General features: G+C 40.1%; 1 protein-coding gene across 1 annotated transcript in view; it reads right to left on the minus strand.

Annotated features, from left to right (window-relative positions):
* The window catches only part of LOC126253269 (uncharacterized), a 79322-nt gene that overhangs the window by 20745 nt on the left and 35668 nt on the right, over positions 1-22909 (minus strand). Inside the window, exons 7-9 of the mRNA XM_049954483.1 lie at positions 14512-14627; positions 14299-14425; positions 872-1075 (exon numbers count right to left, since the gene is read on the minus strand). Of these exons, the coding sequence (XP_049810440.1) occupies positions 872-1075; positions 14299-14425; positions 14512-14627 (447 nt within the window). The remainder of the gene's footprint in view (positions 1-871; positions 1076-14298; positions 14426-14511; positions 14628-22909) is intronic.

Here is a 22909-nt window from a genome sequence, read left to right on the forward strand (position 1 = left end):
CCCCTCACCCCTTTCTTCGTCCAATCTGCTGTATCCAAGACGACGACTTATTCAATTCAGTTGGTGTGTGTGTGTGTGTGTGTGTGTGTGTGTGTGTGTGTGTGTGTGTATGTGTGTGTGTGTGTAGGCATAGGAGTTGGTGAGTGACTGAGTGACTGAGTGTGTTTTGCTCACAAAAGGATGACTCCAAAATATACCAAGTTTTCTCTCTTGTGTGTGTGTGTGTGTGTGTGTGTGTGTGTGTGTGTGTGTACTGATGACTCAATGCTTCTGCTTTTTGGTGACTGGTCTCCTTTAATCCAAAGTATTCGTATTTTGTATTGGTTAGCTGTGAAACACACTGCCTGATAACTTGGAAACTTTTTCAAGTCAACCATGCCATGCTTCAAATACATGTTGAATTGTTACCTTCATTCCTTCCATTATTAGTATTCCACCTATGACTTTCCTGTATTTGATCAAATTTTCTTTATGGTTTCTGCATTTGTGACCAAAATACATAACAGAATTATGCAGTTCTAGTTTGTACTTGTTTCTAGTGAATTTGGTATTTTGGCACAAAACGTACAAGAAAAATGGTCTCTGTCAATGGACAAATACATGGTTCCAAGGGACAACAATAAATGATTGGTATGTTGCTCTTCTCCTTCCCATTCTACAACATTCCCACCATAGCTGACATTTACAGATATAGTGCACATCTTTAATTATATTTTGTAAGACCAAATCAATTATGTTTGCAAATTTATAAAATACTTGGTAGATACTCCCAGCTTATTTTATTATTCCTTTCTGCTCCTGTATCAGTAACAGCCAATTTCTGAAATTTGTTTACTCTTACTAATACCATTTTTTCCTGCTAAGTAGCTACCTGATGTAAGGATCAATAAAGAAACTGCCAACAGGTTCTGTGCTTCCAACCTCAAATATGTTGTAGAACTGGACATCGGGATTCCATTTGTCTACTCCAGATTCTTCAACAAACTGCAAACCCATCAGAGATTCGCAAAGCATAAACAATCCAGAGAGCACCTTCGGTAATGGAAAATACTCCCGAATGGAATCTTCATCCAACCTACACAGAAAAATGATTACACCATTAAATATCTGAAGTACAAACTAAACACATTCAAGATTATAATATGGAACCAAATTAGTAACTATGTTTCATATACACTGAATGTCATGCACTTTATAAACTAGGTCTTTGGTTGATAACAACATATCTTAACGGCAAAAGATTTATAATAATCTTATACAAGATGCTACACATGATAAACAACATGTCTGCTGTTGATCCCAGTCTGCTGCCTGATCCTGAAGGTTCTGCCAAATAGAGATACAATTATAAGTGGCCTGTCAACATCATAACATCATCCACCATATCAGTGCACCTCCTGATATTTTTGTTCCATGCAACCAATAATCTGAATATGTTCACATATGCAGGGCCAGTTTGAGAACATTTATCCTCACAAGCAACTTATTATTTGGCACCCCTCCTCCCTCCTCCTTTCCCTCATACACTTTCAACCATGTCAGTTCTCATTACTAATTGTGATACACACTGTATACAAATCTTGCAGTTGGGCATTCCTGCCCCCTTTCCCCCCCACCCCCCCCACCCCCACCCCACCCCACCCCTTTTCAGCTTGGCACACCACAACTGGCTGTTACTAATTGTGATACATCCTGCATAGAAATTATTTTGAGTTTTGGCACTTATGGTGCCCCACTCATCTTGGCAACCCAAAAGGCAGCTTTTGTCACTTGAGCCCCACATATACCGTATTTACTCGAATCTAAGCCACACTTTTTTTCTGGTTTTTGTAATCCAAAACACCAACTGCGGCTTAGAATCGAGTGCAAAGTAAGCGGAAGTTCTGAAAAATGTTGGTAGGTGCCGCCACAACTAACTTCTGCCGTCGAATATATGTAGCGTTACACAGGCATGCTTTGCAGGCACAAGATAAATACTGGCGCCAAACCCTCTGCGTCAGTAAATAAATTTAAAAAAAAGGTGGAAGTTGAGCTTTTTTTCTCCGCCTCGAGTTTCGACCACTGCATTTTTTATACATTATCCAATGAAGTAAATACAATTTCCGTATTGTCCCTCTTCGAATGTAGCAGCATTTCAATGTACTACGAAAATCCGACTGGCAAGACTGTTTGGGATGTTTGTCAATATGGCCAACTATACGTTCTGAATTTTTTCCTACCTGTGAGAAGAGATGGTTCCTTACAGGAACTTATATGAATTGTGAATCGCATGCAATATACTCTTCACCATAAGAATAATACAAATATAAACATTTTGCCATGTATTCTTTCGTGTTTGCTGCTAACTCATTTAAATCCTGTCTGCCTAATAAACTACAAAACTGGAGTGAGACAACAGCAAACGCGGAAGAATATAGATATCATGCCATGTTTATATTCGTATTATTCTTATGCCTAATAGTGATACAGTCAGAAATGAAGCACGGCAACTGACTAGATTTTTAAATCTAAGATGGCTCTAATTTCAGTGCAGAATTTAATGTACTAAAGAGGCGTCTGCAAAGATTTTCAAATGGAGAAAAATTTTCGCTAAACTCTCATTCAGAACATCATCTATCATATGCTGTCTATTATTTGGTTCTTGTTGATCATTATCAAAGAAAGCAGGAGTGTAGGTAACATCAAATAGCAGTCTCTTGCCATTGTTTCGCTAATGGGACGATCCGCCCCCCCCCTCTCTCTCTCTCCCCTTCTTTTTTTTTAATTGTAAGCGGCTGTAGCGTGCACAAAAGCAAGCCATGCCACGAGCGGCGACAGGTCGTGAACACTCATTATCAGAATGCGACAAACAATGCATGACACAGAACAGTAATGCATTTTCTGCTTAGAGTGACATAAACACCTATAACAAAGAGAACAGCACTTATCAGATCAAAGAAAAATAAACAATCAATTCAAACCAGACGAAGTACACGAAAAAGGAAGGGAGTCACACCTAGTGATACATGGCTGGCGACCACAGGGCCCCGAGCTGAGTCCTGGCATTGCTTCCACTTACTTATGCCAGGCTCCTCACTTTTATCTTTCCTATCTGGCCACCCTCGGCCAGCTCTTGTTCTTTTCCGACCCTGACGCTATTAGGTTTCGAGGACTAGGGGTCTTTCATTTCCCAACCTATACTTCTCATGCAGCGTCTGAGCCGGAGCGGGCGGCTGCAAAAGGCGTCTGTATCCCATGTTAGGGGCGGCCTCCAGAACTGCGGAAGGCAACGGAATACCACCGCAGATTATCTTCCCTGCATAATGCAGGCTCAATTTTATGCACAAAATTGGCTTCCTCTCATGTTAAATCAGTGTCCGGAGGTAAAATTGTCCCCAATTCGGATCTCCGGGGGGGGGGGGGGGGGGGGGGGGCAACTTGAAAGGAGGCAAAAAATCAAAATGAGAATTGGTACCTGGAATGTTAGAACTCTGCTACAAGCAGGAAAACTAGACAACCTTAAAAGAGAGATGGAAAAGAATCATATGGTCCTTGTAGGAGTTTCTGGGGTAAGATGGAATGGACATGGAGAGCTGCAGTCAGATGGATGTGTATTGTACTACTCAGGAGGAGAAGTAAAAGGAATGAATGGAGTAGGAATGATTATGACAAAGGAATTGGCTAAATGTGTGGAATATGTAGACTACGCAAATGACCGGGTTATTGGTGTAAGGCTGAAAGGAGCACAAAAATATTTACTGATTGTCCAGGTGTATATGCCAACTTCAGAACATGATGACCAAATTGTAGATGAAACATACAGTGTAATAGAGAGAATAATGGACACAAATAAAAAAATGCTGCAAAATGGTAATCGGAGACTGGAACGCCATTGTGGGAGAAGGGAAAGAGGGAAACATAGTAGGCAGTCATGGTCTTGGAAAGAGAAATGACAGAGGTGAATGGTTAATTGACTTCTGCAGGGAAAGGCAGCTGATAGCGGCAAACACATGGTTCAAGAACCACAAGAGGAGGCTCTACACTTGGAAATCATCAGGGGATAAATACAGAAGCCAAATCGATTTTATACTGGTAGAAGAAAGATACAGGAATGGAATCAAGAAGGTGCACACATTACCAGGTGCAGATATTAAGAGTGACCACAACTTACTTATGGCAGAAATAGAAATAAGAATGAAAGAAACTGAAGGCGACCATGGTGAAGAAGTGGGATTTAGAGAAAATAAGATCCAACAAAGAACAAATTACAGAAATACTGTCTCGGGAATTTCTAAACACATTACAAGACAAAGAACCACCTGATAATGCCAACAAGTACTGGAATATGCTGAAAGAAGGAATCATTAAAGCAAAACAGAAAAATATAGGATATGTAAAAGGGAAAAGATAAAAAACCATGGGTCACACAAGAAATTATTTCCAAGATGGAGGAGAGAAGAAAATTGAAAAACAAGAACACTGAAGATGCAAGAAAGATATATCGAAGGTTAAATAATGAACTGTGAAGAGAAATATAGCAAGCTAGGAAAAAATGGCTAAAATAGGAATGTGATAAAATTGAAGAACTGGACAGGAACGGAAGATACGACTTACTATACATCGGAGTACAGACTGTGGCATGGGAATAAAACAGAGCAGGAAGTGCTACTATGGAAATTTTGAGTAAAGACAAAGAGGTAGTGTACAAAGATCGTGACGATGTCCTCCAGAGATGGGAAGAATATCTAAAAGAGCTATATGACACAAATAGCAAACCAGAAACTCTGGAACTTGAATCACACAACAGTGTAAGTGATGACGAGAAAGGACCAACCATCATAATGGAAGAAGTAAAGTCTGCCATAGCTGCAATGAAAAATGGCAAAGCAGTAGGTACAGATACAATACCGGGAGAAATACTAAAATGCTTGAACCAAGATGGAATAAGAGAAATATTGAGGTTATGTAATAAAATATATGACAGTGGTGAATGGCCTGAGGACTTTCTGACAACAGTAATGATTCCATTACCGAAAAAACAAGGAACCAAGAAATTCAATGAGCACAGGACAATCAGCCTCATTTCACATGCAGCCAAAGTGATGTTAAGAATAATTAATATAAGACTTGAAAAAGTAATGGAGGAGAATCTTGGTGAGGAGCAGTTTGGCTTTAGACGGAATACGGGCACCAGAGATGCAACAGGGCTCCTACGAATCTTGGGAGAAAGGTTTATTGAAAAAGGAAGAGACCTATACACGTGCTTCATCGATCTAGAAAAGGCATTTGACAATGTGGTTTGGGACAAGATGGCGACTATAATGAGGGAAAAGAGAGTGGCCAGGAAAACCATTATATCTTAATCAAAAAGTCTCAGTTAAAGTGAGAGGAGAAAGTACAAACTGGATCAGACTAGGAAAAGGAGTAAGACAAGGATGCTGTCTATCACCTACTCTTTTCAACCTCTACTTGGAAAATATGATTGACCAATGCTCATTAGATGACACACGAGTAGAAATTGGGGGAAGAAGAGTAGGGTGTTTGAGGTTTGCTGATGACATGGTCCTTTTAGCCACAGGGGAAAAAGGATTACAGGATTTGGTGGACACCATTGCAACTAACGGAAAAAAGTATGGAATGAAAATTAACACAAATAAAACAAAAGTATTGGCACTAGGAGGAAATAAGAAAATAAAAATTATGCTGAATGGAGAAATACTAGAACAGGTGTAAAATTTTAAGTATCTTGGAAGCAGGATAGACACCGACTGGAAGTGCACCACAGAAATTAAAACAAGGTTAGCAATGGCAAAAGAGGTGTTTTATAAGAAAAGGAGAATTTTCTGCAGTGGTCTGGACAGAGAACTCAGAAAGAGACTCATAAAATGTCTTGTATGGAGTGTTCTTCTATGTGGCGCTGAAACATGGACTATGAGGGGGAAAAAAAAAAAAAAAAAAAAAAAAAAAGAGAAAGGCTGGAGGCTTTTGAGATCTGGACATGGCGGAGGATGGAAAGAATAAGTTGGATGGACAGAGTAAAAAAAATGAAGAGGTACTGAGAAGAGTGGGAGAGAAAAGACAGTTACTAGATGTAATAAGGAGAAGAAAAAGAAATTGGATTGGGCATATATTAAGAAAGAATGATGGACTGATAAAAACAGTTTTAGAAGGTTATGTAGAAGGGAAAAGGAAGTGAGGAAGGAAGAGATTCTAGATACTGGATGACATGATGGATGGTACAACATACAGCAGCCTTAAGAAGGAAGCAATGGATCGCAGAAAATGGAGAGGCAAAGGACCTGCTAATATAACAGATAACTGATGATGATGATGATGATCTGTATAAATACAGACGGAGCACCTGACGCATAGCAATGGCTACCTGGTAAAGCTTAACTGCTAAGCACAATGGACCAACTTTGTTTCGATTTGGAGGTGCGGCCTAAAACTTTTCTCTCCCCTTGAATTTCGAGTCTCAAATTTCAGGTGCGGCTTAGATTCGGGAAATTTTTTTTTCCTTGATTTCGAGTCTCATTTTTCAGGCGCAGCTTAGATTCAAGTAAATACGGTAAGCTGTTCTTGGACCTTTAACACCACCTGAAGGACACACTTGTCTAACTGCCATCGGCTGCTTCGCCAATTGGTCTGCAGTTTTTCTTATGGCTGATGCCACCACTAAAACCATTGCAACCACCTTTTTTTCAGGGATGGATCGCTTATTTTGGAGTGCCCCTACATATCACTACTGACCAAGGCAGGCAATATGACTCAAGTCTATTCAAATCACTTACTGTTTTATTAGGCACGGAGCATATTCGGACCACAGCTTATCATCCAGCAGTGGAAGGCTTAGTTGAGCAGTTGCACCATAAGTTAAAAGTGGCTCTAAGATGCAATGAATCACAACACTGGACAGAAACTCTACCAACTGTGCTACTGGGAAACGCCACAGCATCAGAACTGGTCTATGGCCAATCAGTTTGATTGCCCAGTGAATTCTTCAACAATATGCCTAATGACCTTATTGAGGTATCAGACTTTGTTCAAAAGTTGTGTCTGGACATTCACCAACTATGGCCAGTCGAGATGAATAAGCAGCTTATCATAGCCCTGCCATTTTTCCTAACCTTTGGATATGTAACCAGGTATTTATTTGGCATAACACACAATGGATACGCCTCTGCAGCCACAATATATAGTTCTGAGTCAAAAGGAGAAGCCATTTAAAGTTGATGTTAATGGTACTCCAACTCTGATTTCCATCACTTCAAACCAGTTTTGCGCCTTTGGTGCTGGTAACTGCAAGCTGGACAAGCCACAACATTACTAAATAAAACGCCTGAATAAACTATGCCAGACTTGACATAATCATCTACATGTTCCAGGATGTGCCTTCAACTTTACATAAGACGACCAGACTTGAGTCGCTATATCAGTACATATTTCTGTGGGAATTTTTATGAAGACTGTGGCAGTGTGTGTTGCATATCATTTATTATGTGTATGATACAGTAGTTTTTAGCTCATTTTTGTTTTGGTCAGTTGCAAAGTCATCTGATAAAGTTCATTAAATGAAACTGGTCACATCATAATAAATGCATCAAGAACTGAGATGGTTCTTACTAACTTTAACACCCTGCACAGTAACTACTTTGGTCATGCAGTTAGAGTAAATACATTTTACATCAGGAGAGGGCATAGAAATAAAATGACATGGAGCCAGAGAATATGAATATATCCTGTGAATAAAATAGCATGAAACATAAGAAAAGATATTTAATTTCTGAAGAATGCCAAAAGTGCTTGTACCCTTGTGATGTTCGCCTGCTTTATTTCTTTGTTGATGGTCCTCAGTGTTGATGTACTGTGTTGCTATACTTGCTGAAAAAATGGGAGGTGGAAGTTCAACACTGACTACTTTAAATGATGTAGCCGACAGGTGCACATTTGCGTTTCACAGTTCTTTACTTTCACTGTTCACAACCCCCTCCACCCCCCCCCCCCCCCCAACACACAGTTATATGGTCAGTGCACTATTGTTTAATTGTTTAACTTTCAATAAACCTCATTAATAGTTTGCAGGTAAACATCAACATACTGCTACAATAGTTTCATACTGAATATCTATGAGCAGTGAAAACCTAACCACACATTTCACAGTCTTTCAAATAAACTGAACAGACACTTTCATTGCTTTAACACATGGCCTATTTGTGTAACACTTATTTCACGGTTAAGTTGATGCATTGTTGTTGATCTAACCAACACAGGCTTCTTGTCTGAAACTTGGTCGTGGACTGACTGTCTTGGGACCAAAAATTGGGTCCTTATATATCATCACAATAATAGACACTGAAACTACACTTTGATGTTTAATTTATAGAAATTACAATTAAAACTTAACTCATTAAATTAACGGAATACATCAAAAAATTCTGTCTTTTTAACAGTTTCTTCTAATACAAGGGTTAAGCTGTATTATTTGTTTAAATCATGAAATTAACATATACAGGGTGGTCCATTGATAGTGACCAGGCCAAATATCTCACGAAATAAGCATCAAACAAAAAAACAACAAAGAACGAAACTCATCTAGCTTGAAGGGGGAAATCAGATGGCACTCTGGTTGGCCCGCAAGATGGCACTGCCATAGGTCAAATGGATATCAAATGCATTTTTTAAAATAGGAACCCCCATTTTTTATTACATATTCATGTAGTACGTGAAGAAATATGGATGTTTTAGTTGGGCCACTTTTTTGCTTTGTGATAGATGACGCTGTAATAGTCACAAACGTATAAGTACGTGATATCATGTAACATTCCACCAGTGTGGACGGTATTTGCTTTGTGATACATTACCCATGTTAAAATGGACGGTTTACCAATGCAGAAAAGGTCAATATCGTGTTGATGTATGTCTATTGTGATCAAAATGCCCAACGGGCATGTGCTATGTATGCTGCTCGGTATCCTAGACGACATCATCCAAGTGCCCGGACCGTTCGCCAGATAGTTACGTTATTTAAGGAAACAGAAAGTGTTCAGCCACATGTGAAACACGACCTGCAACAGATGATGATGTCCAAGTAGGTGTTTTAGCTTCTGTCGCGGCTAATCCGCACATCAGCAGCAGATAAATTGGGCGAGAATCGGGAATCTCAAAAATGTCAGTGTTGAGAATGCTACATCAACATCGATTGCACGTGTACCATATTTCTATGCACCAGGAATTGCATGGCGACGACTTTGAACATTGTGTACAGTTCTGTCACTGGGCACGAGAGAAATTACGGGATGAGGACAGATTTTTTGCACGCGTTCTATTTAGCGACGAAGAGTCATTCACCAACAGTGGTAACGTAAACCGGCATAATAAGCACTATTGGGCAACAGAAAATCCACGATGGCTGCGACAAGTGGAACATCAGCGACCTTAGCGGGTTAATTTATGGTGCGGCATTACGGGAGGAAGGATAATTGGCCCCCATTTTATCGATGGCAATCTAAATGGTGCAATGTATGCTGATTTCCAACGTAATGTTCTACCGATGTTACTACAAGATGTTTCACTGCATGACGGAATGGCTATGTACTTCCAACATGATGGATGTCTGGCACACAGCTCGCGTGCAGTTGAAGCAGTACTGAATAGCATATTTCATGAGAGGTGGATTGGTCATCGAAGCACCATAACATGGCCCATACCAGATCTGACACCCCTAGATTTCTTTCTGTGGTGAAAGTTGAAGGATATTTGCTATCGTGATCCACCGGCAACGCCTGACAACATGCGTCAGCACATTGTCAATGCATGTGCGAACATTACGGAAGGCGAACTACTCACTGTTGAGAGGACTGTTGTTACATATATTTCCAAATGCATTGAGGCTGACAGACATCATTTTGAGCATTTATTGCATTAATGTGGTATTTACAGGTAATCACGCTGTAACAGTATGCATTCTCAGAAATGATAAATTCACAGAGGTACGTGTATCACACTGGAACAACTGAAATAAAATGTTCAAACGTACGTATGTTCTGTATTTTAATTTAAAAAACCTACCTGTTACCAACAGTTCATCTAAAATTGTGACCCATATGTTTTGACTATTACAGTGCCATCTATCACAAAGCAAAAAAAGTGGTCCAACTAAAACATTGGTATTTCTTTACGTACTACACGAATATGTAATAAAAAATGGGGGTTCCTATTAAAAAAAAAAAAAAACGCAGTTGATACCTGTTTGACCTATGGCAGCGTCATCTAGCGGGTCAACAATAGCGCCATCTGGTTTCCCCCTTCAAGCTAGGCAAGTTTCGTTCTTTGTAGTTTTTTCATTTGATGCTTATTTCGTGAGATATTTGGCCCAGTCATGATCAATGGACCACCCTGTATAGTCACACAAACAATACTTTTGACAAAACTGGTAATTACTTTCGGATTAATGAAGGGATGGCTTTGCTAACATATTTCCGAATAGAACCAAATAGATCCTTTAAGAATACTATTAATTGTTCCTCCATATGTTTAAAATTAGTACAGAATTTATAGGTGTTTATAAGCCAACAATACAATTTAAGTTACAAAACAATTACTGATTTCACCCTATAATGGAAGATATTAACTAGCGATAGTCAAAATAAATTAGAAAATCAATTACATACATAAAACCACGCACAAAATTAGATATTATGTTGTTGTTGTGGTCTTCAGTCCTGAGACTGGTTTGATGCAGCTCTCCATGCTACTCTATCCTGTGCAAGCTTCTTCATCTCCCAGTACCTACGGCAGCCTACATCATTCTGAATCTGCTTAGTGTATTCATCTCTTGGTCTCCCTCCACGATGCCCTCCAGTACGAAATTGGTGATCCCTTGATGCCTGAGAATATGTCCTACCAACAGATCCCTTCTTCTGGTCAAGTTGTGCCACAAACACCTCTTCTTCCCAATTCTATTCAACACCTCCTCATTAGTTATGTGATCTACCCATCTAATCTTCAGCATTCTTCTGTAGCACCACAATTTGAAAGCTTCTATTCTCTTCTTGTCTAAACTATTTATCATCCATGTTTCACTTCCATACATGGCTACACTCCATACAAATACTTTCAGAAACGACTTCCTGACACTTAAATCTATACTCAATGTTAACAAATTTCTCTTCTTCAGAAACGCTTTCCTTGCCATTGCCAGTCTACATTTTATATCCTCTCTACTTCGACCATCATCAGTTATTTTGCTCCCCAAATAGCAGAACTCCTTTACTACTTTAAGTGTCTCATTTCCTAATCCAATTCCCTCAGCATCACCTGACTTAATTCAACTACATTCCATTATCCTTGTTTTGCTTTTGTTGATGTTCATCTAATACCCTCCTTTCAAAACACTGTCCCTTCCGTTCAACTGCTCTTCCAAGTCCTTTGCTGTCTCCGACAGAATTACAATGTCATCGGCGAACCTCAAAGTTTTTATTTCTTCTCCATGGATTTTAATTCCTATGCCGAATCTTTGTTTTGTTTCCTTTACTGCTTGCTCAATATACAGATTGAATAACATCGGGAATAGGCTACAACCCTGTCTCACTCCCTTCCCAACCCCTGCTTCCCTTTCATACCCCTCGACTCTTACAACTGCCATCTGGTTTCTGTACAAATTGTAAATAGCCTTTCGCTCCCTGTATTTTACCCCTGCCAAATGTTAGAAACGTAGGTTTGCCTTTCCTTAATTTTTCTTCTAAGATAAGTCGTAAGGTCAGTATTGCCTCACGTGTTCCAATATTTCTACAGAATCCAAACTGATCTTCCCCGATGTCGGCTTCTACCAGTTTTTCCATTCGTCTGTAAAGAATTCGTGTTAGTATTTTGCAGCTGTGACTTATTAAACTGATAGTTCGGTAATTTTCACATCTGTCAACACCTGCTTTCTTTGGGATTGGAATTATTATATTCTTCTTGAAGTCTGAGGGAATTTCGCCTGTCTCATACATCTTGCTCACCAGATGGAAGAGTTTTGTTAGGACTGGCTCTCCCAAGGCTGTCAGTAGTTCTAATGGAATGTTGTCTACTCCCGGGGCCTTGTTTCGACTTAGGTCTTTCAGTGCTCTGTCTAACTCTTCACGCAGTATCATATCTCCCATTTCATCTTCATCTACATTCTCTTCCATTTCCATAATATTGTCCTCAAGAACATCGCCCCTGTATAGACCCTCTATATACTCCTTCCACCTTTGTGCTTTCCCTTCTTTGCTTAGAACTGGGTTTCCATCTGAGCTCTTCATATTCATGCAAGTGGTTCTCTTCTCTCCAAAGGTCTCTTTAATTTTTCTGTAGGCAGTATCTATCCTACCCCTCGTGAGATAAGCCTCTACATCCTTACATTTGTCCTATAGCCATCCCTGCTCAGCCATTTTGCACTTCCTGTCGATCTCATTTTTGAGACGTTTGTATTCCTTTTCGCCTGCTTCACTTACTGCATTTTTATATTTTCTCCTTTCATCAATTAAATTCAGTAGCTCTTCTCTTACCCAAGGATTTCTACTAGCCCTCGTCTTTTTACCTACTTGATCCTCTGCTGCCTTAATTATTTCAATCCTCAAAGCTACCCATTCTTCTTCTACTGTATTTCTTTCCCCCATTCCTGTCAATTGTTCCCTTATGCTCTCCCTGAAACTCTGTACAACCTCTAGTTTTTCAGTTTATCCAGATCCCATCTCCTTAAATTCCCACCTTTTTGCAGTTTCTTCAGTTTTAATCTACAGTTCATAACCAATAGATTGCGGTCTGAGTCCACATCTGCCCCTGGAAATGTCTTACAATTTAAAATCTGGTTCCTAAATCTCTGTCCTACCATTATATAATCTATCTGAAATCTTTTAGTATCTACAGGGTTCTTCCATGTATACAACCTTCTTTTATGATTCTTGTACCAAGTGTTAGCTATGATTAAGTTATGCTCTGTGCAAAATTCTCCCAGGCGGCTTCCTCTTGCACTTCTTAACCCCAATCAATATTCACCTACTATGTTTCCTTCTCTTCCTTTTCCTACTGTCGAATTCCAGTCACCAATGACTATTAAATTTTCGTCTCCCTTCACTACCTGAATAATTTCTTTTATCTCATCATACATTTCATCAATACCTTCATCATCTGCAGAGCTAGCTGGCATATAAATTTGTACTACTGTAGTAGGCGTGGGCTTCGTGTCTATCTTGGCTACAATAATACGTTCACTATGCTGTTTGTAGTAGCTTACCTGCACTCCTATTTTTTTATCCATTATTAAACCTACTCCTGCATTACTCCTATTTGATTTTGTATTTATAACCCTGTATTCACCTGACCAAAAGTCTTGTTCCTTCTACCACCGAACTTCACTAATTCCCACTATATCTAACTTTAACCTATCCATTTCCCTTTTTAAATTTTCTAACCTACCTGCCCGATTAAGGGATCTGACATTCCACGCTCCGATCCATAGAACGCCAGTTTTCTTTCTCCTGATAACGGCATCCTCTTGAGTAGCCCCCGCCCGGAGATCCGGATGGGGCACTATTTTACCTCCGGAATATTTTACCCAAGAGGACGCCATCATCATTTAATCACACAGTAAAGCTGCATGCCCTCGGGAAAAATTACGGCTGTAGTTTCCCCTTGCTTTCAGCCGTTCGCAGTACCAGCACAGCAAGGCCGTTTTGGTTAGTGTTACAAGGCCAGGTCAGTCAATCATCCAGACTGTTGCCCCTGCAACTACTGAAAAGGCTGCTGCCCCTCTTCAGGAACCACACATTTGTCTGGCCTCTCTACAGATACCCCTGCGTTGTGGTTGCACCTACGGTACGGCTATCTGTACCATTGAGGCACGCAAGCCTCCCCACTAACGGCAAGGTCCATGGTTCATGGGGGATGTTACATTTTTTAAAACTGTAGGCCAACCTATCTCTTTTATGAAAATGCAGATTACACTCAAATATGTTAATGATAAATGAAAAAATGAATTTAAGGAGGCAGATGGCAAAACAATAGGGGAAGTAAAAAACATCCCAACTTACTTCGTGACACCCTCAACAAAGACAAAGCACTAACACCCCCTCTCCCTTTCCCTCCTCTTCAAAACAAGGTCTAATTATTTCAAATTACGAACATATTGCCTGCCCTCTTTTATAAGGAAATGTGCCTTACTCTTTTGCACTACACTATGTTTCCCATGCTCATTTCAAACGGCAATCAAATAAATAATTTACTCATCACTACATCATTAAAACCCAATACTGATCCAAGTAATGATCCAAGTAATGATTCATCTTAAACAAATACCCAAATTCCAGTTTCTGCTGCCTTGTCTTCCAATAAGGTACATCCCATATTTGCATGGGACCTTCAAATCCCTGTTCTGCTGCAAATGTTTCCAGTTGTAGAAGTTCTTCCTCTTGAACAGGGAGTGCTGAAATGATTTTTTACAATTTTATTTTCATTTTACTACTTCAGTACCTAATAATACTTGCATAAATAAAAAACTGGAATGTTTACCTTTGTCTAAAAGATGACTTAACATCTTTTGAACATTTTCCACACTTCCTGCCATCTTTGTTTCCATTGACAAATCGGCATACTTGTCGTATCCCAAGAGCTTTGCTAAATTCCTCCTGCAGAAAATAAAGAAGTCTGATCCATTTCCATCTCACAATTCATTTAGTAAGTCAAGTATACAGAAATAAAGATGATGTGTAAACTTTAAAGGTGGAGTATTATTAACAGAGAATGGTTATAACGACATAGTAGTGTTGATTAATCATATGTACTTGTTTGTCATCATCATCATCATCATAAATATTTACATATTAACAGTTATTTAATTAATGACTGCAGATCCATGACAGTAATTTAAATCAGCGAAAAAGAGTTCTTAATATTTTATCACTGGTTATTTACTACTCTTATTAATTTCTCTAGGAGTTCTCATTTGGAAACAACTTGTGGCAGCATGCAGTAACTAAGAGTTTGTATTATACTAGCACCACATCATGATAAAATGCAACCAGCGGAGTGCTAAATGGTTCACAATAGAGGTTTGTGATAGAGAGAAATATTACAAAAGGATGTTGATGTGCTTTTTCACTGTATATCTATACAGCTTTCCATTTAAAGTTCTTAGCTATTATCAAATCGGAAGTTACGTATGAACATGGAAGACAATTGATTTATAATGGGCTGTAGCATGTTTTGCTTTCAGTGCAGGCACTCATGTAACAAGATGTCTTAACGAAATTTTTAACTATATATATGTAACTGTAAAAAAATTAATTAAGTACATCAAAACTTATTGACTTTAATAAAAAAATAGAATTTTAAAAACACACAAAATAGCAGAATTTTTCAGTATTTGCAAGGGCCGTTTTAAATGAAACTCCATATTAAAAAATTTAGTTGTGCTGACACCCAAAGTGTAATAGAAAGAATGAACTGAAGTGAAAAAAGATGCAGGATAATATCTCAAATGCTTTCTCAGGGTGTATACGCGGACAAGAAAAAAAAATTCCCGGGGTTTTCCTGGTTAAAAAATAAACTTTCTCCGTGATGAAAATACGCTTTTTCCATGGTAAGTGACAGTAGACTCTCCCTCGGGGTTGTAAAACTTATCAATCCTTTGAATGGTTAACTCAACGTTAAGGTTTTATACACCGGCGTACAACTTCCTGCCACTTTAGGAAAGAAACCCCAGAAAGAAATGTGTTTTGGAAAGATCTTTGATTTGCAGCAATATGTACGCTGTATATTTTCGTATTACGAAATTATATAGTCGATTTCCACCAAACACAGAACGTTAGTTTCCAAAGCATTGAAGTCGAGATCACCATGCGCTTTTGTAAGCCAATCATAGCTTATGTCACGTGATCTTGGCAGCCGATGATCGCAGATATTCATCGCGTTTACGTGGGGCTCCCAAAACCTGATTATTTAAATCGATCTCCCAATACCACTCCTGGGTGGCCACGTAATCACTTCAAAATCGATTCTGGAAATCCACTTCTGTTTGCCTGTTTTCCTATTCGGCAATCGATTTTCGCTGCCATGTAAACACATCCAGTATTCAAACGTGGTTGGGCTGTCAGGTTTTGTCTAGTTTTTAAAAATTTGGGCTAATATTGACGGAGTGGGTTTTTGTACAGTGTAGGATAAGAAGAAATATTAGACTGAATCTGTTTACACCTCGTCTAACTGAGAAGAAATAGCGATTGTGCTGACAAAATCATAAACCACATCTGCTGTTTTTCAGGCGCCGTAGTTAACTGTGCTAGCAAAGCCATTTCAGACATTAACATGTCAACACGACAGCGAAAAAACAGTTTTGGAAACTCGGTTTTCGTCTTTCGGATGATGTGTCGCATGTAAAAATAGTGATTCAGAGCATAGGACACGTGATGATGTCAGCCTGTAGCAACACGCGACGCACGACGCACACTCTGCTGCTCGACTCGCTACGGCTCACTTCGTTACCGTCGCTCGCGCACACCAATGCCACTAGCCCAATGCCGTGCCAAGATGCAGGAATGGAGGAAGAGGCAAGATTGCTGCTGCTGTTGAGCTCCTGCTAAACGCAGTCGGGAGCAACGGTTGCGGCAACAACAAGAAGAAGCAGAAGCCTGTGGCACAATTACAGTGCTATAAGTGTCAAAAGCTGGGACACACAGCCAGGGAATGCGACGGCATGGTTGAGTGTGTTAAGTGCAGGAAACCACACGACACACGAAACTGCACCAAACCAAGAGGTACTGCAGCAGCGTGCGTAAATTGCGGTGGCTCGCATGCCGCAAATGCATGCAGCTGCAGCTATCAGAAGACGTGGAAGCAGCGGAAGTTGGCCACCACACACAAAGAGGTGGCCCAACAAGAAGAAAAGGTGGACACCCCACCCTCCTACCTTAGTAGGGGAAACGGGCTGCACCACAAAAATGACGTGGACGCCTTCCGCCAAGCACTGCGGGAAGCCAACAAGGACGCAATCACAGCGCTCAAATCCGCCATGGCGGAGGAGAGTGCGGCCCTGAGAGCGGAACTAGAAGAGACGCGTCGGGAGGTGACTCAACTAAGGATCGCTTTGTACCTCGCGTCCCGCACGACGCCGGACGTGGCACCGACCCCCACCAGTACGGGGGTAGATGCGGCAACAGAAACAACCGCCTCCCTGGCCAACGCGGCAACGCAGTTTGCTAGGGAGGTGGTCATGCAGTCAGGGAAAACTGCCGACAACAAGGAGACGGCCCCCTCGGAAGCAGTCGTCACTCCTGTCTCTGCGGAAACGCAGATGACACAGAAAATGCCAATGAAAACCGAGGGAGAAGACGAAGACGAGCCGTTCGAGTGCCTCCCCCTCCCCAACAAGAACTGTGTGAGGAAGGTGCTGACGAAGATCGCAGATTCCCTGCGCGACGGTAGCTACCCCCAAGATGGCCATCCTTACCCTTTCACGGTAGACAACATCCCTCCCCTACCTCATAAACCTTATCCATTCCACTGGGGGTGCGAACCCTTGAACCAGAAGATCCATGGGAGGAAACTAGTCAGGCGTGCAGATCTGGAGCTGATAAACAAGCAGCCCCATCTTCACCGACGAGGACCGGCGGTACATGACTGACCAAGCAGTCATGTACATCCAGCAACAGACGCCGCCAGTTGACTTCTCCCGCCTGAAGAAGATAGAATTCGGGCAGCCAGGAAGCAGCAAGAGAAAGAAGAACAAGAAGCCACCAGAATCACCCGGCAGATAAATTTCTTCATCCACAGAAACCAGAGGCCAATCCAAAACGAGAAGAAAAACATTTCCAACAGAGAGGATTTCAGGAGGAACAGCTCAACCAGCTTAAATTCCTACACCTCGGGCCAAGGCAGGCCCGTCAATATAGTGAGTGAGTGAGTGAGCCTGTAGCAACATCACCGCTAAGTAGCGCGTACACACAAATAGGGGAAACTTAATTGTTTAAATTAAATCTACAAGAAAAGCTAAGGTTTCACATATAATATTTGTATTTTTTTGCGGGTGTTACACTTCGATATATTACACAACTGTGCCAGTAAAATTTTAAGTAATGACGTAAATGTTTGAAAGTGGCTGGCCCCCAAAGTGTTAAGCATTAAATGAAAATCAAACACTCTGTGATTTAAGAAATTCAAAGCACGTTCGCACTGGAACATACCGTAACTCATATTTCATAAAATTAAATGTACTTTGAAAGCAACACTTTTCAAACAACCAATTGCAATATTTTGCGGCAACCTGTTAGAATTCGTTTCAGCAGTTGTCAGAGAGCACCAGAAAATGGCTTACTGTGCCTGCAAAGACACAATGACGTAGGTAGCCAGTACGCTCGTACATAATTGCATTAAAAGATCTTACATTGCGTCGTAAACAAAACAGGACATCAAAGGATACCTAGAGCATCGTAATATTGTACACCATACTAAAATCCTTAATTCGGCTTAAGGAGTACATTAGTATGTCCAGATTCACAAAGAAGTACGTCCCATGCTGATATCAAACTTTTCAGTGTGGTTTTTGAAACGCAAATTTTCTTTAAGTACCAGTACTGTATTATCTCATGTTTAGTTCTATGGCATAATGCTATACTTCACAAAAGACAGCAATGTGCACTTGAAATTCCGCAAGCAGTTGACACTAGCCAATAGCGTTTCAAATAAATTGACAGCCTCTGCAGAAAAGGTTAATTAAAGACAATTTTTTTTAGCAAATCGTCAAAAATAACTTCATTGTTCTGCAAGGCAATTAATACCTGACTGCCAAAAACCTGGGAATAAAATAAAACCAGAAAACTGAGACTAATAACATATTTTAGCCTTCCATAATTATGTTAATATTTTAATTCAGTTTATAGCTCCTGGCCACAGAAATCCATTTGTTTTTGAGAGCTGTAAACCAAGAGGAAACGGAAAACTAAACGTAAACACAGTTCACATGGAGACTACCCCTCATTACAGTAATAAAGCTCAGACTGCTCTGTGCATGCGCGAATGTGGCAGCTTGGATGCGCCAGAGAAATGTTTCCGGATAGCATGGCTGCTTGTTTCTATTGCTGATACAGCTCGTGACAATCTGTTCATCATAAGAATAAACCTGATATAGACAGACACAAACGCGATGATTGGTCAGAAGCCGCAGCACACATACACTGGTGTTACGCTCTTGGAAGTATGTCCTACTTATGTATTAGATATCTTATTGCTAAGTTACGTTAAATGAAACTTTAAGAGATTCAAATGTGTTAACAGCCATCATCGTTTCTCTTAATCACGCTTTAGCTACGTAGTTTTTATTCCAAAAATCGTATATAGTCACAGCCTCTGCAGTGTTGTGCTCTGATTGTCACGCTGTTAATGCGCAGTATGAAAATGGCTGAGGCTGCTGTCTATTTCATAGTGGAACATGGTTAAAAGTGACGATAAATGGCTGTTCTTAATGTTTTTCAGAAGTTTTCCCTGCTTTGTATAATACAATGTAGTTGATCAACAAACCCATGTTGTATGTAGCGCAGTCAGTAGTGTAATGATATGTCAACCAAATGTGCATTGATTCAAATCTACCCAGTATAATTTTTTTTTTCCTCATTCAATTTGGAATACCTGCATCTCGTAATTATAAAACTCATCATCATTTTTTATGAATAATGCATGTTTTCTTGTTTCTAATTACATATTGTATGCGAAATTCCCGTTTCCATTTCAAATACAAATTCTTAATTATCGATATTTTACGAAAGACTGTTCATAAAAATTGTTTAAATTAAGAAAACATAACAATTTGATTTTTAAGGCAAAAATGAAACACCAAATCCTCTTTATTTGGACTAGGTCCATCGTTTTATACCACAGAGGTAGATAAGTATCGTAGAAACATCAAAAACAACCATTTTCACAGCATCGAGCACATCATACAAATGCTGCATTTTTTACATTTGCTACTGTATCAGTACAATATGAACCCAACAGAACAGATCTGGAGCCAAGCTGCGGGATTTGGCCCGAGAAGTAACATGACTGTTAAACTGCCAGACGTACTGGAACTAACACACACAGCTTTTTCACACGTCACTGCCGAATACTGGCGGGATATAGAACGGCTCGCTATAAAACAAGAGAAAATGCTGCGCCTGGTTGGCTTCGTAGATTCTGTTGTTGATAGGTTCGTTATCAACATAGCAGGTGTCACTTCCAGAACTGAAATGTATTTCTCGAATTCAGATCAGGATGGACCTAAGAGATTACCAGATGATTGACTAAGTAATACCTTCAGTGGCTTCAATATTTAACTATGAGGAGAAATCCTTCAATACTCTCTTACATTACACACAGGTAATGCACAAAAACTACCCTGTGGTTAAGCCAGAAATTTTCATCATTCTTGTTTTTAATTACAACAGTACATTTGCTAAAACGAGAAAGTGTTGTAGATTTAGTCTAGTCGTCAAAGAAGCGTATTGTGGTAGGTTTGCAGTGTTTTATTTGATTCTGCTTAAAAATTAAATGATATTCGAAGCTGTATTATTGCTCCTCTGCTCGCCTCTTTTACGGTACGTCTTAACTGCAGGTGCTCACACCACAGCAGGCTAGCTGTACCAGCTGACTGGTCAGTGCTGTCCAAGTAAAATGAGCAGGTAAAGCTGTTGTCCCCCCCATGAACCATGGACCTTGCCGTTGGTGGGGAGGCTTGCGTGCCTCAGCGATACAGATGGCTGTACCGTAGGTGCAACCACAACGGAGGGTATCTGTTGAGAGGCCAGACAAATGTGTGGTTCCTGAAGAGGGGCAGCAGCCTTTTCAGTAGTTGCAGGGGCAACAGTCTGGATGATTGACTGATCTGGCCTTGTAACAATAACCAAAACGGCCTTGCTGTGCTGGTACTGCGAACGGCTGAAAGCAAGGGGAAACTACAGCCGTAATTTTTCTCGAGGGCATGAAGCTTTACTGTATGGTTAAATGATGATGGTGTCCTCTTGGGTAAAATATTCCGGAGGTAAAATACCATATTTACTCGAATCTAGCAGGTAGGTTAGAAAATTTAAAAAGGGAACTGGATAGATTAAAGTTAGATATAGTGGGAATTAGTGAAGTTCGGTGGCAGGAGGAACAAGACTTTTGATCAGGTGAATACAGGGTTATAAATACAAAATCAAATAGGAGTAATGCAGGAGTAGGTTTAATAATGAATAAAAAAATAGGCGTGCGGGTAAGTTACTACAAACAGCATAGTGAACGCATCATTGTGGCCAAGATAGACACAAAGCCCACGCCTACTACAGTAGTACAAGTTTATATGCCAACTAGCTCTGCAGATAACGAAGAAATTGATGAAATGTATGATGAGATAAAAGAAATTATTCAGTTAGTGAAGGGTGACGAAAATTTAATAGTCATGGGTGACTGGAATTCGAGTGTAGGAAAAGGGAGAGAAGGAAACATAGTAGGTGAATATGGATTGGGGGGAAGAAATGAAAGACGAAGCCGCCTGGTAGAATTTTGCACAGAGCATAACTTAATCATAGCTAACACTTGGTTCAAGAATCATAAAAGAAGGTTGTATACATGGAAGAATCCTGGAGATACTAAAAGGTATCAGATAGATTATATAATGGTAAGAAAGAGATTTAGGAACCAGGTTTTAAATTGTAAGACATTTCCAGGGGCACATGTGGACTCTGACCACAATCTATTGGTTATGAACTGCAGATTAAAATTGAATAAACTGCAAAAAGGTGGGAATTTAAGGAGATGGGACCTGGATAAACTGACTAAACCAGAGGTTGTACAGAGTTTCAGGGAGAGCATAAGGGAACAATTGACAGCAGTGGGGGAAAGAAATACAGTAGAAGGAGAATGGGTAGCTCTGAGGGATGAAGTTGTGAAGGCAGCAGAGGCTCAAGTAGGTAAAAAGATGGGGGCTAGTAGAAATCCTTGGGTAACAGAAGATATATTGAATTTAATTGATGAAAGGAGAAAATATAAAAATGCAGTAAATGAAGCAGGCAAAAAGGAATACAAACATCTCAAAAATGAGATCGACAGGAAATGCAAAATGGCTAAGCAGAGATGGCTAGAGGACAAATGTAAGGATGTAGAGGCTTATCTCACTAGGGGTGAGATAGATACTGCCTACAGAAAAATTAGAGAGACCTTTGGAGAAAAGAGAACCACTTGTACGAATATCAAGAGCTCAGATGGAAACCCAGTTCTAACCAAAGAAGAGAAAGCAGAAAGATGGAAGGAGTATATAGAGGGTCTATACAGGGGCGATGTACTTGAGGACAATATTATAGAAATGGAAGAGAACGTAGATGAAGATGAAATGGGAGATACGATACTGCGTGAAGAGTTTGACAGAGCACTGAAAGACCTTAGCCGAAACAAGGCCATGGGAGTAGACAACATTCCATTAGAACTACTGACAGCCTTGGGAGAACCAGTCCTGACAAAACTCTATCATCTGGTGAGGAAGATGTATGAGACAGGCGAAGTACCCTCAGACTTCAAGAAGAATATAACAATTCCAATCCAAAAGAAAGCAGGTGTTGATATATGTGAAAAGTACTGAACTATCAGTTTAATAAGTCACAGCTGCAAAATGCTAACACGAATTCTTTACAGACGAATGGAAAAACTGGTAGAAGCCGACATAGGGGAAGATCAGTTTGGATTCTGTAGAAATATTGGAACACGTGAGGCAATACTGACCTTACGACTTATCTTAGAAGAAAGATTAAGGAAAGGCAAACCTACGTTTCTAGCATTTGTAGACTTAGAGAAAGCTTTTGACAATGTTGATTGGAATACTCTCTTTCAAGTTCTGAAGTTGGCAGGGGTAAAATACAGAGAGCGAAAGGCTATTTACAATTTGTACAGAAACCAGATGGCAGTTATA

The sequence above is a fragment of the Schistocerca nitens genome, chromosome 4 (genome assembly GCF_023898315.1).
Source record: "Schistocerca nitens isolate TAMUIC-IGC-003100 chromosome 4, iqSchNite1.1, whole genome shotgun sequence".
Classification (NCBI taxonomy): Eukaryota; Metazoa; Arthropoda; class Insecta; order Orthoptera; family Acrididae; genus Schistocerca; species Schistocerca nitens.